General features: G+C 38.9%; 1 protein-coding gene across 6 annotated transcripts in view; it reads right to left on the bottom strand.

Moving 5' to 3' along the window:
* Positions 1-20,224, bottom strand: part of tdrd5 (tudor domain containing 5) — a 33,700-nt gene that overhangs the window by 12,789 nt on the left and 687 nt on the right. For 3 of the 6 annotated variants that reach the window (XM_055014443.1, XM_055014444.1, XM_055014442.1), the window contains exons 2-18: positions 18,824-19,066; positions 18,451-18,662; positions 17,741-18,047; positions 17,465-17,634; positions 16,901-16,984; positions 16,229-16,285; positions 15,772-15,934; positions 15,326-15,501; positions 14,808-15,022; positions 14,506-14,715; positions 14,331-14,397; positions 13,553-13,753; positions 13,168-13,302; positions 11,818-11,883; positions 11,247-11,426; positions 10,917-11,100; positions 7,993-8,047 (exon numbers count right to left, since the gene is read on the bottom strand). In XM_055014443.1, coding sequence (XP_054870418.1) covers positions 7,993-8,047; positions 10,917-11,100; positions 11,247-11,426; positions 11,818-11,883; positions 13,168-13,302; positions 13,553-13,753; positions 14,331-14,397; positions 14,506-14,715; positions 14,808-15,022; positions 15,326-15,501; positions 15,772-15,934; positions 16,229-16,285; positions 16,901-16,984; positions 17,465-17,634; positions 17,741-18,047; positions 18,451-18,662; positions 18,824-19,066 — 2,725 coding nt within the window. Of the gene's footprint in view, positions 1-7,467; positions 8,048-10,916; positions 11,101-11,246; positions 11,427-11,817; positions 11,884-13,167; positions 13,303-13,552; positions 13,754-14,330; positions 14,398-14,505; positions 14,716-14,807; positions 15,023-15,325; positions 15,502-15,771; positions 15,935-16,228; positions 16,286-16,900; positions 16,985-17,464; positions 17,635-17,740; positions 18,048-18,450; positions 18,663-18,823; positions 19,067-20,224 lie in introns of those variants that run through there. The other 3 variants (XM_055014448.1, XM_055014451.1, XM_055014453.1) reach the window with 3 other exon arrangements.

The following is a 20,224-nucleotide window of genomic DNA, read 5'->3' as shown; positions in this document are numbered from 1 at the left end:
GAATGTCAAGAATACCAAAACCATTTTCCAAATCTTCCCAAAATTGGCACAGATGAACCTAATGCCCAGCCTTACAGAAGATATCTTAAGAATTTTTGATTTTCAAATGCATTTTTCCATCACAGTCAATTGAAATGGGTGGCAAAGTGCAAAACATTTCGTGAGATCATACTTCAGCAACGTTTTGAATAATCTAAACTAAATCGTGCCCATGGGATCCAACAGGCAAAGATCTGCTGCACCCATTGACTTTATATTCTGTTGTTTTATCCCTAATGTGTTTACCTTACATGAATAATTCATGTGTCTGGTAATAGTGTGACAGGCTCCAAGTCAAGATATGTCCACTTGCCATAACTGATGTGACTACCACATTAGATCTTATTGAAAGGTCTAAAAAATGTTCACAGGCAACTTTTTTTTTCAATCTTCCTCCCAAAAGCTATCAGATGGATGTAAGACTTTTGAGGCTCTTTGCCTCTTTCAACCAATCAAAACTGATGGTCAATCCGACAAACTGAAAGTGAGATAACATCTCAGCATTTATTTCATGTGTTGACACCGAATTCATACAAGCTTTGTACCCCTTTCACAGGTTGTCCAAAAAAAATGTGCCACATGCATAGTAGAGGGCATTGCAATAAGCAGAAATGCATTTTTCCTAATACCTTTTGAAGTATTCATCTTATAAAAGTGGTTGTTGTCAGCATGTCAGGAAAAGCCAAACAACCTATCATGCCACACTGACTGAATTTATGAAGACACTGTGTTGCATTAACAAAAAAAAATAATCAGTGGCCATAAACATTGTTACATATTTACCAAATCTAAAACAAATCATCTTCAGACAAACCACTGGGATGCTGCACTTAGCAAAAACCGGTTAGGGTTTCATAAGTGTTGATGCGTTTCCCTGAACAAAAGTGTTTCTTGTGTGAGGTGATATTTTGGAGGATCCGAAAGATGAGACATGACAAATGGTGATGGCAACTCGGTTGGTTAAAACTGCCAGAGATCCAGTACCTGCTCACCTGTAATCTGTTGGGCTTGCAGATTTTGATATCATCATCTATCACCTTAACTGAAGCCGGCAAATGAGTAAAACAGAATGTGACCTCACATCACTTACAATCTTTATGCATAAAATCTGCCATCACTGCTTACAACAATGCTTTTAACATGAACAGATCAAGTTGCCATGGTGACTGCCCTGCTGAACTGCTTGACTCTCACAGCTGCTTGCAACTGTATTTAATTAGTTTGAGTTGCCCAACTCTTACTAACTATATATTTGACACAGGCACTATTTTACCTTAAATGCAACAATACTGTAAAAGCCATGGGTGGATGTTGCAGAGTAAAATAAGTGAGCATTCAAATAAGTTGTGAATGTGATCTAAGACTTTACAGGTTCATCCACTGTCACTGGTCAAACACCTTTGTCCTTCCTTGTTTGCGCTTTAGAGCTTCACAGTTCTTCTCCAGCAAACTGTCTTTGGCTGAAAAAGCTACAAATTAAGGTTTTATGTAACAAAGGCCTAAACTGAAGGTTGCTGAAAGTTACAGTGCTGCAGCTGTTTAAGACCAAACATTGCTGGTCTTCTGATGTCGTCTATAGGAATGGATTGGAGCCTGTTCGTCCCAGATATGTTGTATAGCTGACAGTCTTTTGTTTTACAAATCCTGTCTAACGCACCAAAGGGACTGACTGTAGAATGAGCAGAGAGGGCTTTAACTACAGATTCGCAGAACTTACTGGAGGGCAAACAGTCCTTACACAAGCATGTACACATACAGCGTATGTTTCTACCTCAGCTGATTAAATGTCATGTTTTCTTAGCCTTTACAGAATACGTTTGCTTAAATACAGGAGGATAGCAATGAGACAGAAATGAGGAGGAGGAGGTAAGAAAAAGATGCCGACGAAGGAGGAAAAGACAGGAAGAGCCACAGAGGGGGGGAGGTCTGTGGGGATAAACAATACCCAGTGATGGTGCACGTTGTCTCTGTTGTCACTGAGCATGGCAGGTTGATGCATTGCACCGCTGGACCAAAGACAATTCTGCGAACAGTCTGGCATATCTGCATATCAATTATTTGTGGCTGCCATAAATACGGTTTAATGGAACTGTCAGTGTGTGCCATCGCATAATAACTGAGCCTGGAGCTCAGCTGCAGCTGGTTGATGCTGGCAAACAATACACTGGCCACATCTGCATCCAGGTGGAGCACAGCATGAAGTGGAGCAGGTGATTTAGGAGACCTGTACCGACTTGATAATGAAAAACAGGAGTGTGGAAAGATTGGTATTCTTTACACTTTCTAGTATTTTTATGTCAGCCACTACCCTGTGTTTGTCTACCATGCTGAATACAAGAATATGTGAATAAGAACAGACCAAAGATTGCGTGTAATTAGTTGGTACCAAAATAATACACACCTAGATGTTTTTGTTCATAACAAACCCATCCTGAAGAGAATTTGAAAATTGTTTGTTTTTGATAAGCAGTGTTCTCCAGCATTCATCATAATTTATTTTTCCATTTTCAAAATCAGATTACACAAACGGGCATATTGAACAAAGTTAATCATTTAACTAAAAATTTAACTAAAATGACTCTTTTCTATGTATTTACACATCATGGTCTTATCAGGCTTTAGTTTAAGACATTTGGGAGGTTCAAACTTCTAAGTTGAAGAACAAAAAAACTTTTCACAAAGCTGGTTATGGTCAATAATGGTTATTGTGGTCAGTAATTAGCTGAACAACTGCAGAGCCACAGAAAGAAAAAAATATCTCGTCCATGCTCAGTGGAGGTCACCATATCACCAAGCATACGGTGCAACTAGAAACAGTTTATGTTAGTCTCATGAAAAGCAGAAATATTTGCAACAAACACCGTAAGTTCTCTCCTTCAGTGCAACCCTACAGGCTTAATTTGACCTTAACTGAGGGATTTGCTTAAGAATGTCACAGAGAATCCTTTAAAATGTTTTTACTTAGTTGGGGAAAAACACTAAGTTAATTACAGCACTGAAAGAGACTTTACAGTAGTATAATTTTAGTTTTAATTTTAACTGCCCCCTGGAGACAAATAAAGTTTTCTGAATTTGAATCTTTAATTCTGCTTTCAGTGGAGACCATTGGTTCGCTCGCATTTCTTGCCTGTGTTTCCTGTCATTGCCTCACTTGTTAGTGTCTCATAAAGGTATCTTAATTTTTTCCCTTAATTTGGTTGCTAAGGTCTGTTATGCAATATATTTGTTTTTGTATTCCTTAAGTGTAACACAAAACCGTAAATATGCCAGTATTTTTTAAGAGAACAATCTTTTCTCTGAGATGTGCGTCACTTTGGATAAAAGAGTCTGCTAAATGAAATTGTAGAAAGCTTTAAGGAGAAGACTTAAGGGTGTTGTGCAACCACCTGTATTTTAAGGAAACCTGAACTTAATCCTAACTTAAGGCGTTTTGTGCAACCGGGTTTAGCTTATCAATGTCTAGCTGACAGCTTCCACATGTCTGTTTTTTGAATTATGTTAGAAGTGATACTGGCGTTTTTTAAGGTTTATTTAACTATACTGATGACAAATGCTCCTCTTATGAGTTGCTGTTCTGCTGTTATGTGACCGACTATTTAGATTTCTTTCTTAGAAGGGTCAACATCCTAGTTGGCCAGAATGAACCTCCTGAGGACCAGTTCTCCGAGCTGAGGCCCCACAATATTTAAACTGAATATGCAGGCATACATTTTGGCATCAAGGGAAACAAAAAGAAATACATTGCACCATTAACCTTCATCCATCTTTTCTCCCTCCATCCGTCTGTCTATTCTTCACCCTGTTTCTCTGACGAGCAGCTCTACTCTTCCCCCAGGGTCTCTTCAAGGCCCCCATTATTTCACAAAGCCATAAATTCTCAGTCCCAGTGGCAGAGGTCAGGGCTAAGAGTCAGAGAGGTGGAGGGACGTTTACCTTATGAATAGAACTCATAGTCTAGAATAAGATTAATACAACATGAATAGCTACTACAACCACTACTATTACATGACCTGCTGATAATATTGTACATTACCAACCAGAGCCACAGACAGTGCAGTTCTAGAAGAATAAATTTATCTTAATGCATATAAGGTGAGTGCTCTCTAATATACTTGAAGCCACAATTATGTTTATGGAGCCAAGGAATGTCACTTTAACTAGAGAGCCTATCTAAGCATAAGTAGTGCAGAGATATATGGATGCTGGATGTATGTAGTTGATTGCACTGCCTGTCTTTAATAAGCCTGAATAGTCCTAATATATCATGCGCTTGTTTATGTGGGCTGTCTGATGTCACTGTTTCCAATATCAGCATTCACAAATACACAAGGTAAATTCTCATACATGCACTGCTAGTAAGTACAGTTCATTCTGAGTTACCATTAGGAACAGGGAATCCTTAAAGTGGGACAGAAAAAGCTTCACTCTGTGCACTGGTTCTGCTCATATCTCTGTGTATAAAAGTAGCAGAACCAGAAGTCTTAGGGATTAGTAGAAGAACTAAGTTTCTCTCCACATTTTCTCCGACTGTACAAAAATTCATACAGCAAATAAGAATTAAGACACAGGAGCAAAAATAAGGGCAACTCTTTCCTAGAAATACTCGTGAGCATGTGAGTGTGACTCAATATACCTGCAATTATACACAACATAAAAATTCACATACCAACAGCAGCTGCTCACACACAGTTCTCAACACTTGGTCTCTGCTAACCTTTTCTCTCTCTCGAACCTTTACCCTCACCCTAACCAGTCAAGGCAGATGGTTGCCCTATATGAGCCTGGCTCTACTGCAGCTCTCTTACTGTTACTAGTGAGTCCTTACTCTCCATGGTTGCAAAAAAAAATGAATAAAAGAAATAATTTATCTTTTGCACATCCTCTGAAGGAGCTCCTCAAGCTCCATCACAACATAGGTGCTTAAAAAAAAAACAGACAGAGGAACATTTCCAGCAACCATCACTCCTGTGTTCTAATGCTACATTGTGTTCGCTAATGGTGTTGAAAGGCTAATTGATGGTTTGAAAACCCTCGTGAAATTATGTTAGCACATGAATAAAAGCGTGAGTTTTCATGGAAATGTGAAATTGCCTGGTTGACCGCAAACATTTGAACGGTGGTGCATATTGTAGTTGGTTTAGATGGAGATTGACTGCTGAACTACTAAACTTTATACAGATCTCTATTTTGAACCAGTAGTTCTCAATATAGCGTCTTTCCAAAGAGTCACAGGATCATAACAAAAGAAATTCTGCTAAACTCGTTGCATCCAATCCTAATTAGTGCAGTTCTTGATGCATTTTATATATTTTAACTTCTTTCAGATGCCACTTACTTGTATGAAACTGCATGATAGAGTACAAAGTTTTTTTAAATGTGTACAACAGCACATTATTTGAGTAAATGTCCTTAGCTACCTTTTACCACTGTCCTCAGGTGATCAAATTTAAGGTTGCACAGTCAACATCCGATTGTCTGTGGGTTTATTCAGCCTAGTTTTAAAACGGCAACATCAGGCATCAACAAAATGCTCAAAATATAGATGTAAATATAAAAATGTGGAGACAACCACCTAAATTATCGATAGCACCCCTCATCTGCACAACAAGCCAGAAGCTTGCGAAACAAAAGCAGTCTTCTTTTGACAGTCTGGTTCCAGGTCTCAACTGTAAATCAAAGCCACCACATCTTCATGCTTCATTCAGCACACAGATGCTCTGCTGCTGTTGGCTGCTAATTCAGCTGCAACCACATTACTCTCCTCCTTAATAAGGTTTACCGAGCGTCTGTCTTACCGAGCTTCACCCTCCTCCACCCACACAAACACCCTAATGGAGCTTGAAACAGGCATTGGCTTGCAGTGTGTGTTTGTGTGTGCCTTTGTGCTCTGCAGTGTGTTGGTGTTGCTAAATGAATGCTGTGTGTGTGATTATGTGCCTGTATGTGAAGGACTGCCATTTTATGTTTGGAATTTAGGAAAAGCTGAGTGTGTAAAGGCAAACGTCTGTTACTTTGAAATGTGTCTTAAAGTGTGAATGTCAATTTTTAAGGATTGTTACAAATGTGTCTGTTTAAAGGCACGTAAAATTGGAGATATTGTTTACTGCTTCTCATGTAGCCAACAAGGACAGGTGTTATTGAGCTAAATTTTTACGTATCATTTATGTTGAAGGCATTTAGTTGGACAGACAGGTTATGAAAGCAGAAAATGTGTTTGTGTGTGCAGTATGTAGGTTAATGGCCTTCATTGTGTTGAAGTTAGAGAATGAGCTGTTCTCATTAGGAGCCTTTTAAAAAGCTAATTGGTGGAGCCAGTAAAGGTCAGGGACTCCAGCAGGAAACACAGTGATTCAGGATTCTACATTCTGCTTCATAATCTGACCTTCTAAAGTCTGAGCACATTTTAGTTAAAAAACAACAAATAAATAAATAAAAAGAAGCCCTAGTTTTAAGGTACAGTCATGTCCTATTACATTAGATTAAATGAAAAGGAGGCCGTTTGGGGCTGTGCGTGCATCTTTGCTAAATAAACACATTTTAGCCTCGCAACTGTTATCTTTCATCAGTAAAATGCTTCACTCACGGCAATGAGTGTCATAGAGTTAAGAGATATTTTATTTTTTCAGTTTTCATTGAGATGACCTCTTGATCCCTGCAGTCAATAGTATTCGGGGGTAAAGTTTTGAGACTGCATTATAGCGGAAATTTATACATAATTGGAATGACAGGTAGATGCCGTCAAGATAAGTACAACAACAGATTAAGTGCCATGCTGACATTATTCTGATGATTCTAAGAGCCAAGAAACAGAAGCTGAAGCCTTATGGGACCACAAATACTGAATTGAGAAAACTGACACAGATACTTAACAAATGGCAAAATGTTGTCTCCTTTTCAAATGTCAAAATTCAAAAGGTAACATCAGAGAAAATTTGTTCTGGGGCTTTTGAAATTGTCTCAACTACAAACAATTCAGTATGAAAACAAGATTAAAGCTACACTAAAAGCTCTGTGAGACTGTATTAAGTCAAAGCGCTGCTTTGTGCTACATGGGAGTGCTCAAATTCATATGTTCATAACAATGATTTATTACTATCATCTTAGCACAGTGTGTTAGCATTTAACAGTTAGAGGCATTTCATTAAAAACCAACAGTGAGCTGCTGGTGACAGTGCAGGAAAAATGAAGGGATCGCTAACGTCAGACCAACAGTCTGTGGTTTGAGACTATGTATGAAATACGTATTGTACGCATGAATACATGAGTATGAACACTAATTATTTGCACTGCTCTTGTTTTTAAGTTTTAACAAACATGTTTCACACCATATATAAGCAACCGAGTTCCACACAGCATCTCAGACAATCTCTGATGAAAACAGTGGTAATTAATACAGCTAACAATTACATACAAACTGAAATATTAAAATAGTGAAATCAAATCAGATTTATTATTCAAAATAAAATTGCATTTGTCATGACTTATATGTCGCCATTTTTGTTCAGTATAACAGTATCTGAAATGTTAAACCTGCTCAAAACAGAAATATAATTGTGTACAAGGAAATGAAACTGTTTTTCACATCTAACATCTTGATGGCTTTTGAGAAAATAATAAAAACTTTTTTTAAAATAAGAAGCCTTTGCAAGATTATTCACAATTAACCATTTCCTGTAATTTAGTCTGCTAGAAAAGTGCTACAATTACACCAACATCAAACTTTTAAACAGAGCCCAACATAAGCGTTTAACTGATCTACTTTAAAATACATATAAAGTCTACAGAACTCAGGTCCTTGCAAACAAAATGACTTTTAAACTACATTTTCAAATACTGCAAAGATAAATGATAAGAAATGTATTTCTTCAAGAATAAGAATCCGTCTTTATTACAAGTCCTTCATGCAGTTGGTTTGACAGTTGTTTTGGAGCAGCTGTAGGAGGCATGGCCTACCTGGACCCAAAGAAAGGAGACACACAGCCAGAGTTACGCCAGTAGACAGGAGCACCTGGAAACAGAATAACACACATATTTCATTTCAATTTAAAATCTAATATTACAATTTATTTATTTTACTCCTCTGTCAGCAGAGCATCTGTTGTGCTACTGTTGTACTTCACAGTGGAGGACCTACCGTAACAACACCAGACTACAAGTGCATCTCAACACCTCCTACACTGCAAAAAGTCTATTTGTCTTATTTTTAGTCAAAGTGTCTCATCCCACTCGATTTAAGATAAATTCACTTAACAAGTGACATTTCAGCAAGATGGAGGGACTTGTTTTAAGACAATGCATCTCAAATATCTTGTTAAGTCAAACAATCTTGAAATTATCTTGTTTTGAGGTGTATTTTACAAGAAAACTCAAAATAAGTTTAATACATCTCTAATTAGAAGGTTACATGAAAGCAAAAATCTATTTTTGAGTGAAAAACTGCTATTTTTTTAGCATGTCTGGCTTATTTTAAGACACCTAAGCTTGACACCTAAAATATAGCTTAAAAGAAGTTTTCCCAGCTAATTTTAAGATCTCAATATTCTAAATATATCTTATTTCAAGAAATCTTACGAAGCCATTTTTCACTTGTTTTTTTCACCTATTTCAAGGTAAAAGCTCCTTGAAATAAGGTGGGGTTTTTTTTCTTGCTTTGAGAGGGGCATTTTTTCCAGTGTACTGTGAGTTGTGGTCAGAGGTGTTTGTTGGGCTTGTACCCACACCTGAGAGGGTGTCATGAGGACTCCAACAGTTCACCAGAACGTCACAGTAGCAAAGTAGAAAAACCATCACTGGACATCCGCAAAAGCAAGATTCTTATCTGTTGTAACTCTAACCTTGTGGCTACACTGAATGTGTGAAGTATGTAGACCATTAGCAGATTGGATGTGCTACAGAATGGATCTTTTTACTGGCTACACTTGCAGTGCACATACAGCCTAAAGTTAGGGCAAAACAAGAAGTTGAGCTTTCTTTTTTGGATTGCTGTCATAGTTTTTCATGAGTTTGTGTAATACGGGTAAGTTAAGACCTGCAGACTACAGTCGACTGTAAGAAATAACAGTACTAAGATACTATCAGCTGGTATCTATTGTTAAATGTTGTCATTGCGGTCAAGACTTGCCTTGTTAGACAGAAAATTGTCATTTTCCATATACTGAGTGTTTAAATAATTTTAAAAAGTATAGACACTTTATGACAAATTTCTGTGTAACAGGGTCGCACACACCTCACATAAAAAATATTTTCACTTTTTCAGTGCATATCTCTATGAGGCACATGAAAGCACACAAGTGCAGCTCATACGCCTGGTGTAGACGCCTTCATTGATTATAATGGAGCCGTAGTGTTGCACTATCTGCATATGCTACACTTTCAGTGTAGGCACAAGGATAAGAGAGTCCATAATTTACAAATTAATAACTCAGGAAACTGTCATTTTCATTTCTTTCTATAGGCTGCAGTGATTTTTCTGAAGAGCAGCCCAACAACAAGCGGCGCACTGACCCTTCATGTTAAACAAGTCTGTCTATCTGTCAAACTGAGCTGTAGGCATATCAAGAGAAATGCAAGATAATTGTGACAAGGCACAAATGCAGACTTTGCAACTGTAAGAGTAGATTTTTTCCTGAGTCAAGTTGTTTTGCAATGTCAGGTCTCTGAGGGAAGTCAGAAAGCATGGTAAGTAACAAAATACAGAAGTGACAAATATGAAGAGAAAGAATTGATATAAACTACAGGGAATATAGTGAGCAGGTTGTTGAATTGTGCTGTGGGACAGTCACGCATTGTCAAAACACACACTCAAGCATTTCTTCTAATCCGTCTTGTTCTAATTCTCATTTGTATCTTGTGTTTTTATCTGTATTTGTGCAGCTTGCGTGCAGCACGCTGCATCGCTACAGCCTGCAATAAGCGATTTGTAGTTAAATCTTCCTTAATCCACTGTATTGCTTTTTTCACTAACATGGTGCAAGTGGAAGCATGGTCGAGCAGCAGTGTATCGATATCAGGACAAATGCAATGAAAGCAGCTTGTTGGGTCAAATAGCTCTGGTAACAGGTCTAATTGAATCTGTGTCAGGTTCTCACTGCAGGTACATCCACCACTGCAAGCAGCAGGGTGGAAATCAATACATCCTCTCTGCATCCATGGACACACTCTAATTTCATTGAAGGCTTTTCTCTGCGTGCATGGTTGAGAGAGTGATGGAGCGAATGAGTGTACATGTGCAGGTTAATGAAGGTCATTGTTTAATCCCGTTAGAAAATGAGTGTGTGTGCAAGAGAGAAAACTAAAGCTTTGTGTGTACAATAGGACATTAGTTCAATCATGTTACCATTCTGCAGTGTGTAGGAAATGTTTACTTCTCTTACCAATGATAAAAGCCAAGTGAGGAATTCGAATGTAAGTTCAAGCGTAATGTATTTTTTTTAAGCGCAGCTACATTTAGTGGTGCTAACTTGTCAAGATGTAAACAAATAAAAGACTAAAACAACAGGGGTTGAGTTGCTACCAAAAGTCACATCCACAAAAGTAGTACGGGAACTGTTGTTTTAAAATTTGGAGCAAAGTTATCTGTCTAATAGATGTAGAGGAAGGAAAAATAGACGCAACTAAATTTTGAAATCACTGGTTCTACCGAATGCCTCAAAACTGCAGCGGTTAACAAGAAATGACACAAGATTTAAACTTAAAAATTAAAATACTATTAAATAACAAATTCATATGAATCAAACGGAATCAACAAACAGGCAAAGTGTTTCTTTTTCAATAAATCAGTTGCAGTTTTAATTCAAACTGCTCCTGCAGATTGCATTCTATTGTTCATGAATAATATTCACGTTGTGTCCCTAGGTGGTAAATAAATGTATATGTACCCGGAAAGCAGTCCTGGGTCGGGGCCAGGTCAGGAGTATGGAGGTTCAGCATCCTTAGGATCTGGGATGGTCTGACCATTGGAGGGGTAGTGACCTTGGGCTGCTGCTGCACTTGTTCTGGTGTAGGACAGCAGGGGCTGGAATTACTGCTGGATGGAGCTGGTGGAGGAGTCATGCTCACTGTCTGAGAACAGAGGAAATTTTCTTCACTGAACAAAAAACAACACTTACTTATTCCTTTGTTTGAAGTGGCTAACAGAAGAGCTTACAAAAACCTTAATCCACCATGATTTTACATCAGTTAAACCAAACACAAATGATTCATCTTACTTCAACATCAGCTTTACAGTGAGCCCGCGTCATCTCAATCAGATCTGGAGGAGCGAGAGGGCTGGTGTTGGAACACGGGGAGCTGGTAGGAGGATATTCATTGGTCGACACACAGCCTACTTCATTACTTCCAGGGGTTTGGACATTTAGCAGAGCTCTGAACGGGTTGCCCCCTTCACCCTGAACACCACATAAAAATGAAACAATATGAATTTCTTACCATTCCCCTTGGATATACATTAGGTTTTCTCAGTGAAAAGAGCAGTATAACCAATTCAAAACAGAGTTACAATACCTAAGCATAGTAAAGTATATTTTAATGGTTACACTGTGATGACCCCTGTAAACTGTTTATCCTCAACCCTATTCGGGAATTACAGCTCCGATTACCAAAAGGGCCATATATAAGATCAACTATAGGAACTCATACAGGATTAAACCCAATGCAGTTGACCATACTATATTATAATAAATTGTTGTACAGAAGCTAAAATTACAAATGTTTGAAAACACATTGAATGAAGGCAGTAGTCGTGTTCCTGTGGATGAGCTCAGAGTCAGATGGTCTTACCTGGATGTGGGGGATGATCTCATTTTCACCGATATACTCCAGTGCGGGTAGTTCTTCATCTTCAACCTGCGACACCAAAAACACTCCTGTGTCTTTCACATACATATAGAGATTGTTCGATCTTAAAAATGGGATTGGAGTCGATAAAGGTGATTTTTCCTGATTGGTATTGGTGTGAACCTAAGTCCAGTTCTTTGTTTACACCCAATGTCACACAGGTGATGTAAATTTAAATAATTTTTGGGATAAATGCAACATTATCCTTTAATAATTATTACCTTTTCATACAAATTGTGCATACTAGACATGTATGTCCTATGTTCTATGATATCACTGTTTCAAGCCATGACGCAATACTTTACAAGTGGACGTTTGCAACAGTCGGAACAACATTTTCTCCAGTCATTCCTGATTTACTGTGTTTACCAGAGTGTGATGAACATGAGGTCGCAGTGACCTTGATGTTTGGCCATCAAAATCTAAACAGTTCATACTAGAGTCAAAATGAACATTTGTGTCAAATTTGAAGTAATGAATTCAAGACAATCCTTGAGATATTGCATTTACATGAACAAGACAGATGGACGGACAATCCAAAAACATAATGCCTCCACCTTACTGTTGCTGGGATGGAGGCATAAAAGCTCTGGACTGTTTTCAACACTGTAACATGCTGTTTCCTGTATGTTCAGTTTGACAAGCTGCCACTCATTAACATAAGAGAGAGAGACAATCTTGTAATCCAATATCCATTAAACTGCCCACTGATTGGCTCTCATCTTATTTACTGTCCAACCAAGCTGTGACCTTCCAACAGTGTGGCTATACATTAAGCAATGTTGGACTGCAACTCCCCCTTCAGCAAGATGATGTGTGTATTTAGTCTGAGTGTGTACATTGAGTGCGTTTGTGTGTGTGTGTCCATCTGCAGTGGGCCTGCAGCACTGACAGTATGGCTGGTGAGATAAGAGCTATGGACAGTGGAGAATAAGAGCTTTACAGCAACATTAAAAGACTGGGTAAGAAAATGAAAGTGAGAGAGGGAGGGAAAGAAGAGACAGAGTGCAAATCCACCACTAACATTCAAATAACCCAGTACTGACACTGACTTTTTTGGCTATGCATAAAACAACAGGAGTTGGGTCTCTGATGTGCTTCTGTATGCTACATAAGAACTGTGTGTCAGACGGTGCAATAGCACTGCAAACTTTCTCGACCCCGACAGTTTTTTAGCACCACAATTGTGGGGGCTACATCCGACAATTTCCGCAACTTTCCCGAAATCAATCCACTGCTAGAGCTACAACTTCTTTTCAAGCATGACTCAGTTGTAGAATGTGTCTGTGCTACCTTCAGCGTGGCCAAAATGGACTGTTTAAGGTTGTCCGCTGGCTTGGGGGATGAAATCACCTCCAGTTCTACCTCTGGCAGGTCAACCATTCCCGTTCCCAAGTAGAGACTTACTGGCGTGATCTGGACACACAACTGCAAAAGCAGGACCAATGAATTCCCTCACAACTGACTATGAATTTAAAATATTACTTGCATAATTACTATTAGTACCTGTATTAATTATTTAGCAGATAACTCATACAGTGATGTCGTATACTGAATAAAGACTTGACAATAATAATGTTTCACCAGGTAAGGCTTTGACATATAAAAGCAGACATCTGCCAACTTCAAATACTGTTATAGCACAAATACAATACAAATTCTGATGTGTGTGGCTCACTGCTGCGGTCACTGCAGGGCTACAGGCTGTCCCATGGCCTTGGCTCAGCAGAACATGGTGGATATAGATGTCATTTTCAGTATTTGTGTCACACAGGTAGAGCTGCAGCACATCTCCAGTGTAACAATCCAGAGCACCCACCAGGGTGCGATCAGAGCACAGTTTCTGGAAAGAAGCTGTGGCCTCAATAGTCCAAATCCCCTGCAAGAGACCAACAACAGCTGTACTTATTAATGAAAGATAAGATAAGATAAGATAAAGTTCTTTATTTCTCCCCACTCCAGGGGAAATTTAAATATAAATGAATTATAACAGCACTGAGCAGTAGCTACATTGTTAAGACACATCCAACTTGGTTTAATAGTACACCTCTACTTTAGTTTTGTGATATGTACTGTGAACAAAGCTGATGGTGAATTTTTGAATAAAAAAAAAAAACAATATACAGTTATAACTAATAACAGTTATAACTGCAAGCTACTTTGTTGCTATTTTGGATTCATGTACAAGACAAGCTTGTTTTCTAAACACCACAGAAAAGAACGGTTTTTCAACTAATTGAAATGTGGTATGTACAAGAAAAATCTTATCGATAAGGTCATACAATATAAGATGAATGCATGCAGGAACATGACATTCAACACTGTCTTTCGTGCTACAGGCCAGCCGGATACAGTGCACACACTAGCAATAACAAAAAGTTGGTGCAAATCTTCGTAATAAAGCTCATATTTGTCAAGAAACATCTAATATATTGTTAGACAAACTGAAAACTCACAGTGGTGGGTTTAATTCCAGTGAGAGATGATGGAACAGCTTGTGCTGGAAGAACTGAATAAGCTGACCTGGTAAACACAGAGATATACTGTAGGGAATACAACAAAACACTCATCTGTCATCTTCGTAACACTAACGGTATTATTTATATGCTCAGAAGTTTGATGTGCACTTACTTGAGGAATTTGAGGTTGGCGCTCTGTACTACTGTCATGACTCCAAAGTCAACATAGTACACCTCAACCTGTGTGGGGCTGATGACTTGATGGATCACCACCCGGTAAACCCACATTCCTGTGGGTGATATGCAGCAGACCTGACCCCGTCGGACAAACTGTTCAGGTAGGCGGTAGCACTCCGACACATCACGACAGTTGTAATATCGTCTTGGAGACAAGAGGAGAGGAAAAGGGCGGAAAAAGTCAATGTAAGCTGATGTTTTGACTACAAACTACGCTGGTACCAACATGTACACCACCTCATCTCCATCATCATCTGCTCCATAGCTTGGGCTTCTTCACTCCCACTAAAACGGATGTAGAAATGTCCAGGTGACTCCACCTGTTCAACCAAGACTTCTACAAGCTCTCGGGCAGCATGGCGTGTCGGTGGTTTGAGATGCTCGCTTTGCAGGGCGTCCAGGGGCACAGTAGGGCTGCAGTGTAACTGAATGGCGGGGTACAAATCACAGCTCTTTAGACAGACATAGAGAAAAAGCAAAGTGCGTGCTGTGAGAAGGACAGAGCAATGCTTTTCTATGCATTCAGTATTTAGTATATTGTACAGATGTCAAACATGTACACAGAGATAAAATCATTATTGTACACTGTAGGGCTGGACCCCAATATCCGAATATTCGATCGTTACGATCATATTCGAGTATTAATTTTGAGATCCAAATATCCCATTATTCGGCTCGTCCCTTCGTCCCTTCTATTATGGCTAAAAAAAACCAACCAAAAAAACCCATTTACGAATATTTTGTTGTACACTAACCATTTCTTTGGTCTTAGTAATGTGACTCATCTCCACCTCCTCGTCTGCAACTTCTGCTGTGATATTATCACTCTCTTCTTCCAGTTTACCCTCCCAAGGTGATTCTCCTCCACTGAGGTAGTAGCTTGTAGATTGCAATTTTGCACCATCATCAAAATTCTCAGTCTCTTTTGATTCTAAAAAATAAAGAACACATTTCTTGTTTAATGGAAAGCCAATTATGCAACGAGAATGCTTTGTTACAGGGCATTGGTTAGGAAAATACTAACTGCTGAAACAAACACAGATTGATGCCTTAGTGATACTGAGACAAAGATATACACAAACTGGAGGAAAAGGGGTTACTGGCACTTAACATAAAACAACACAACAGAAAATCAACATAAAAATAACATTTGCTTGTACAGAAGCATTAACTGGTGATGCTACCAGATTAATTATCCCACCTGGTTGTGTACTGTTACTGTCCTGTATGTTCATGATTATCCAGTGATGTCCATTGTCACCTCCTGCTGGTTTGAGGTGGAAAATGTCACTCAGGGCACCAACAAGTTCTGTGACGTTGACAAAGCCGCTCTGTAGCAATGGCAAGTCCTCATCAAAAAGTCTCTGGGGGGTGTAAAGCACCACATGTGAGACTTCAACAATAACATAAAGCATCTTGGTTATTTTCTAGATTTACAACATACTTTAAATCTGAAAGCAGGGCAATACACACAACCAGAACATAGGAGCCAATAACTTAGATTTAGCTGGTTCTGAAAATTAGACTTAGACAGACTTTAATACTCCCCAGAGGGAAATTCTGTTGTTCATTGATCTAGTTTCTTAAATGATGTAGAAGTTTTAGGCTGCCAGTCGTATGACTAATTTGGTTAAAACCAACATGTATATTTTGTTTACCTTATACTCAGAAGGCAGATCGTGAACCGATAATCCACCAGTCTTCTGGCTTACCACCTGCAGAGAGTTGTTGACATATGATGGGTTTCATTTCAAGACTCTTGTCTCATTAAAACATACTTATAAACACATAACTTGATCACCTTCTGTACCAAAATAAGTCACCAAAATTATCACATTAGATACTGGACGATATGATGTAGTAAAATAAACTGCCTCATTAACATTTTGTTATTTATTGCCATCTTCACTGTAAAAATCAAAATGAAGAAAAACACACAATATGCCACTAGCTGCAGATTTGTGGTGCTATTTGTTCATGTACTGATGTGTGACATCCACACAACATTTTGATTTCCTACAGAAGTGTCATTTCATTTATTGAGCTGTTGTTGTCATCCATCACTGTGACTGACACGGCTGTTAAAGAGCAATGAGACTAGAGAGGTGACAGGCTGAGCGTAAACGTATGAAATCATCGCGTTTTGATTTATAATCCGCTTCACCCAGCCCTTTTGCACTTCAAGCTGCTGCATACACATGAACCACGATAGCAGGAGAACTTGAAGGTGCCCACACAGCCTATGAGTCCAACACCTACTGCTTTACACACTTGCTGCCGCACTTGCATAACAGAAAGAGACGTGCTTATAAATTAGCGTGAAGTCTGACCTTTTGTAGCTTCTCCTTCAGCTCCTGACTGATGGTGCCAGCAACTCCATTCTCCAGGATTTGCTGACGAAGCTCCTCCTCCAGCTGATATAAAGTTTCATAAGAAAAAAAAAAGACACAAAAAGATAACTACTTATAATAGATAATTTTACACTAAACATTTTTTCTAGCCATTCTTAATGAAATAAATCAGTGAGACAGAACTATTTCTTGCATTTCTGCTGGTATGTTAAAAATAATCCTGACCAATCACATTCTGAAATCTTGACAAAAGAAGAGTAAAACAGCACTGCATTACTCTTTAAAAGAAGAGTAAAACAACATATCATTACTCTTTAAAAGAAGAGTAAAACAACACTGCATTAAATTAAATGCAATGTTGCTTTACTTATGTCTTTTTATAAAGTTTAGTTTTTTGCAAGTTGTCATCTGACAAAGTTTTGTTTGTGTATCTAGTTTATTCAAGAATGAAATGTTCCTGTATGTTCTCACGTATTGTATTAAGTAGCTAACCTGTCTTTCATATGCAAGCTATCTGAAACTACCTTTCAACTGAAAACAAACCTTGAGGATGCGCTTATGAAAGAGCTGACCATCTTGACAAGGCACAGGTGTGGCTTCCTGAATCTTTTTAGCCATCTCTGTCTTGTCACTGACAGTTGTTGACTCATTATGGTCTGAGCCCAAGGTAGTCTCAGTAGAAGGCTGGTTCAAAGAAGTCACTAAAACTTTAGCTGGAGAACAAAAAGATGTTTCAAAAGAATCAGACTATTGCAAAAGACAACAGCAAGTCTCTGATGCATTTACTGCCTATATAAACCCAACTTTTGAAAAACACACCTGGAGGTTTTGTTGATGTCTGGACTTCGATTCTTGGCCCTTTGGAGGCTGGTTTGTTGATTCTAGGCGATCTTGGATTTATGGATCCAAACGACATTGGTGAGCTGGCGGGGCAGAGCAGTGGCCTGGGGATCATATGTTCCCTAAGGATCAAAACTGAGCCAAGCCTGCTTTGTTGGATGACGATCATGTCCGCTGCTGCCTCCAGCATCTCTCCAGTGGAGTAGAAGCCATAGCTGTGGACACGCAGCAGGTGGCCAAAGGAGCGAAAGAAAGAGGCCTCTAGGTCAGACACCCTGAGTGGACCCTGGGAGAGCGGCCACAGCATTACTCCAAATGAGAGTGCAATGACATAGCAACATTTTGTTATAAACTATTTTGTGAAAAATAACAAAAACAGAAAAGAACGTAAACAAAAAAAGCAAGCCGGGCCTTTACTTCCCTTATTTTGAGAGATCTATGGCAAAATCAATATAAATATTTAAGACATTATGAAGCCTAAAAAAACAACCTTACAAACAGCAATCTCTGCATTTTTTTGTGCAAATTTGTCCTATTTCAGGGAATAGGAAGGTCAGATTATACAGTGTCATTCAAACTTCAGCAGGCTTAAACAGTCTAGCGTATAATGTAGATCACCCACAATGGACCTGGGGAGAGAAATAATAGAAAATTACAACCAACCTGCATAGAAAACCTGTACGTCATACCTTGGAGAGCAGAAGGCGGAGCTGTGCCCTCAGCTGGGACGGAAGGGATGGGGGAGCAGAACCTCTTCTTGGCAGGACCAAAGAGGGGGAGGAATGAAGGTAACGAGGGGAGAAGTAGCTGAAACCTCCTGTCCCGACTTTCTTGCCTTTTTTAGGTGAGCGCTGTTTGGCTACCAGCTCCTCAATGGTGCGAGTAGACTCTCCACTAACAGCTATGACAAAGGAGACCAAAGTGAGAGAAGGAAAGAATAAAACTTGAATCGGTGTGTGAAGACAACAAAAACAGAAATAGGGAACTTGGCCTCAGGCAGTAATAACCATTTTTTTAAAATGCTAAAACAGTATTAATGCATACAAAAAATAAAAAGACTACCTCGTAAGTATTGGGTACTATCTGGCCTGGTGTGAACGGACACCACATCTGGCAGGGCCCTAGCCATATCCATAACGCTCCTGAAGCCCAGAAGTTTCAAGGGCATTGGATGTCCCACCATGATGAAGTAGTCTCGTTTGAGCTGATCAGGGTCCAATCCCATCTTAGATGAAATAAGCAAGGAGCGAACATCCTTCTTCAGCTTTTCCAAAACATCTTCCTGGTTCATCTTGCCTACTTTGTCTGGAAAGACAGCAAAAGGAGTAAACAAGATGACAATTAGAATAATGGCAACAAAATACATCCTGAACCCCAACAAGGAGAGTGTACTATGACGCAGACTTTCTTTCTTATAGCTAGCTTAACAAAATTTAAGACCCCAATTAGATAAAACGAGTATTATGACAATGGTTACAAATGTTATTTTTTAAAGCCAGGTTTACTTCACCAGGCTCAAGGCATGTGCAGGGGCATGTAGTGCCCAATTTCATTCTTCTTCTGCACCAAATGAAGCGATGGTGTACCACCTACTTCTGTCAAGACGAAAGGTTGTTACAATAGAGATAGCTGAAGAGTGTAAAAATGCACTACAGTAGAAAGCACTGTTTTTGCAAATGATGTCCAAGAGGAATGTTGGTACAAATTATTTTACCACTCAGTGAACTCTTAGTGCAGACGCTTATTTTTAAAATAACAGCTGCCCGTTACAGCTCTTAAACTTTAAATTTCATACAATAAAATGTAATATTAAAGAAGTGCATTAATGTCTGACACTGTCCAATAATAAATGATATATGAACATGACTTTAGTTTTTGGCCAAGTGAATATTATTTGCGATAAATACCAATGGACTAATCGGCTTTCTAATCTGTGTTCTATTAGCTGCAGTACAAGCAGTGTAAAACAGACTTCAGAGCAAATCAAGCATTAAAAAACATCTTTTTACATTACATTTTCTACATCAGCAGAAGTTCACTCAAAGTCCCTACGTCCACTTACCTGTGTCTAAACAGAAAATCCCACTACCAATTTTATAAAATGCATGAATGGATAAAAAAAAAAAAATATCAGCAGGTGATGGTGGCTGAAGTCATGTCATAAAATAAAATTTATTCCCCTTGCGCCATCTTGGTTAACTTAGAAATGCATGCTAGCTACCACATTTAATACTACTGCCTCATACTGTATGTCTTTTTCAAGTTAAATAACATGGCGACCAGTAACAGTCATGACAGTACTGTGCTAGCTAACAGACACATCCCCACCTGGACACGACCAACTGCTAAATTAGCCAAAGTTTAGCCTCCACCAAGCAGAGCAAAAGAGAGAGTTGGCGTTGCAATTTCGAGTACGTTGTTAATTAACGCAGTCACGAACGTAACTGTCATGTCTTGTGAGGA

The sequence above is a fragment of the Amphiprion ocellaris genome, chromosome 2 (genome assembly GCF_022539595.1).
Source record: "Amphiprion ocellaris isolate individual 3 ecotype Okinawa chromosome 2, ASM2253959v1, whole genome shotgun sequence".
Classification (NCBI taxonomy): domain Eukaryota; kingdom Metazoa; phylum Chordata; class Actinopteri; family Pomacentridae; genus Amphiprion; species Amphiprion ocellaris.
This window is presented reverse-complemented; position numbering and strand designations above follow the sequence as displayed.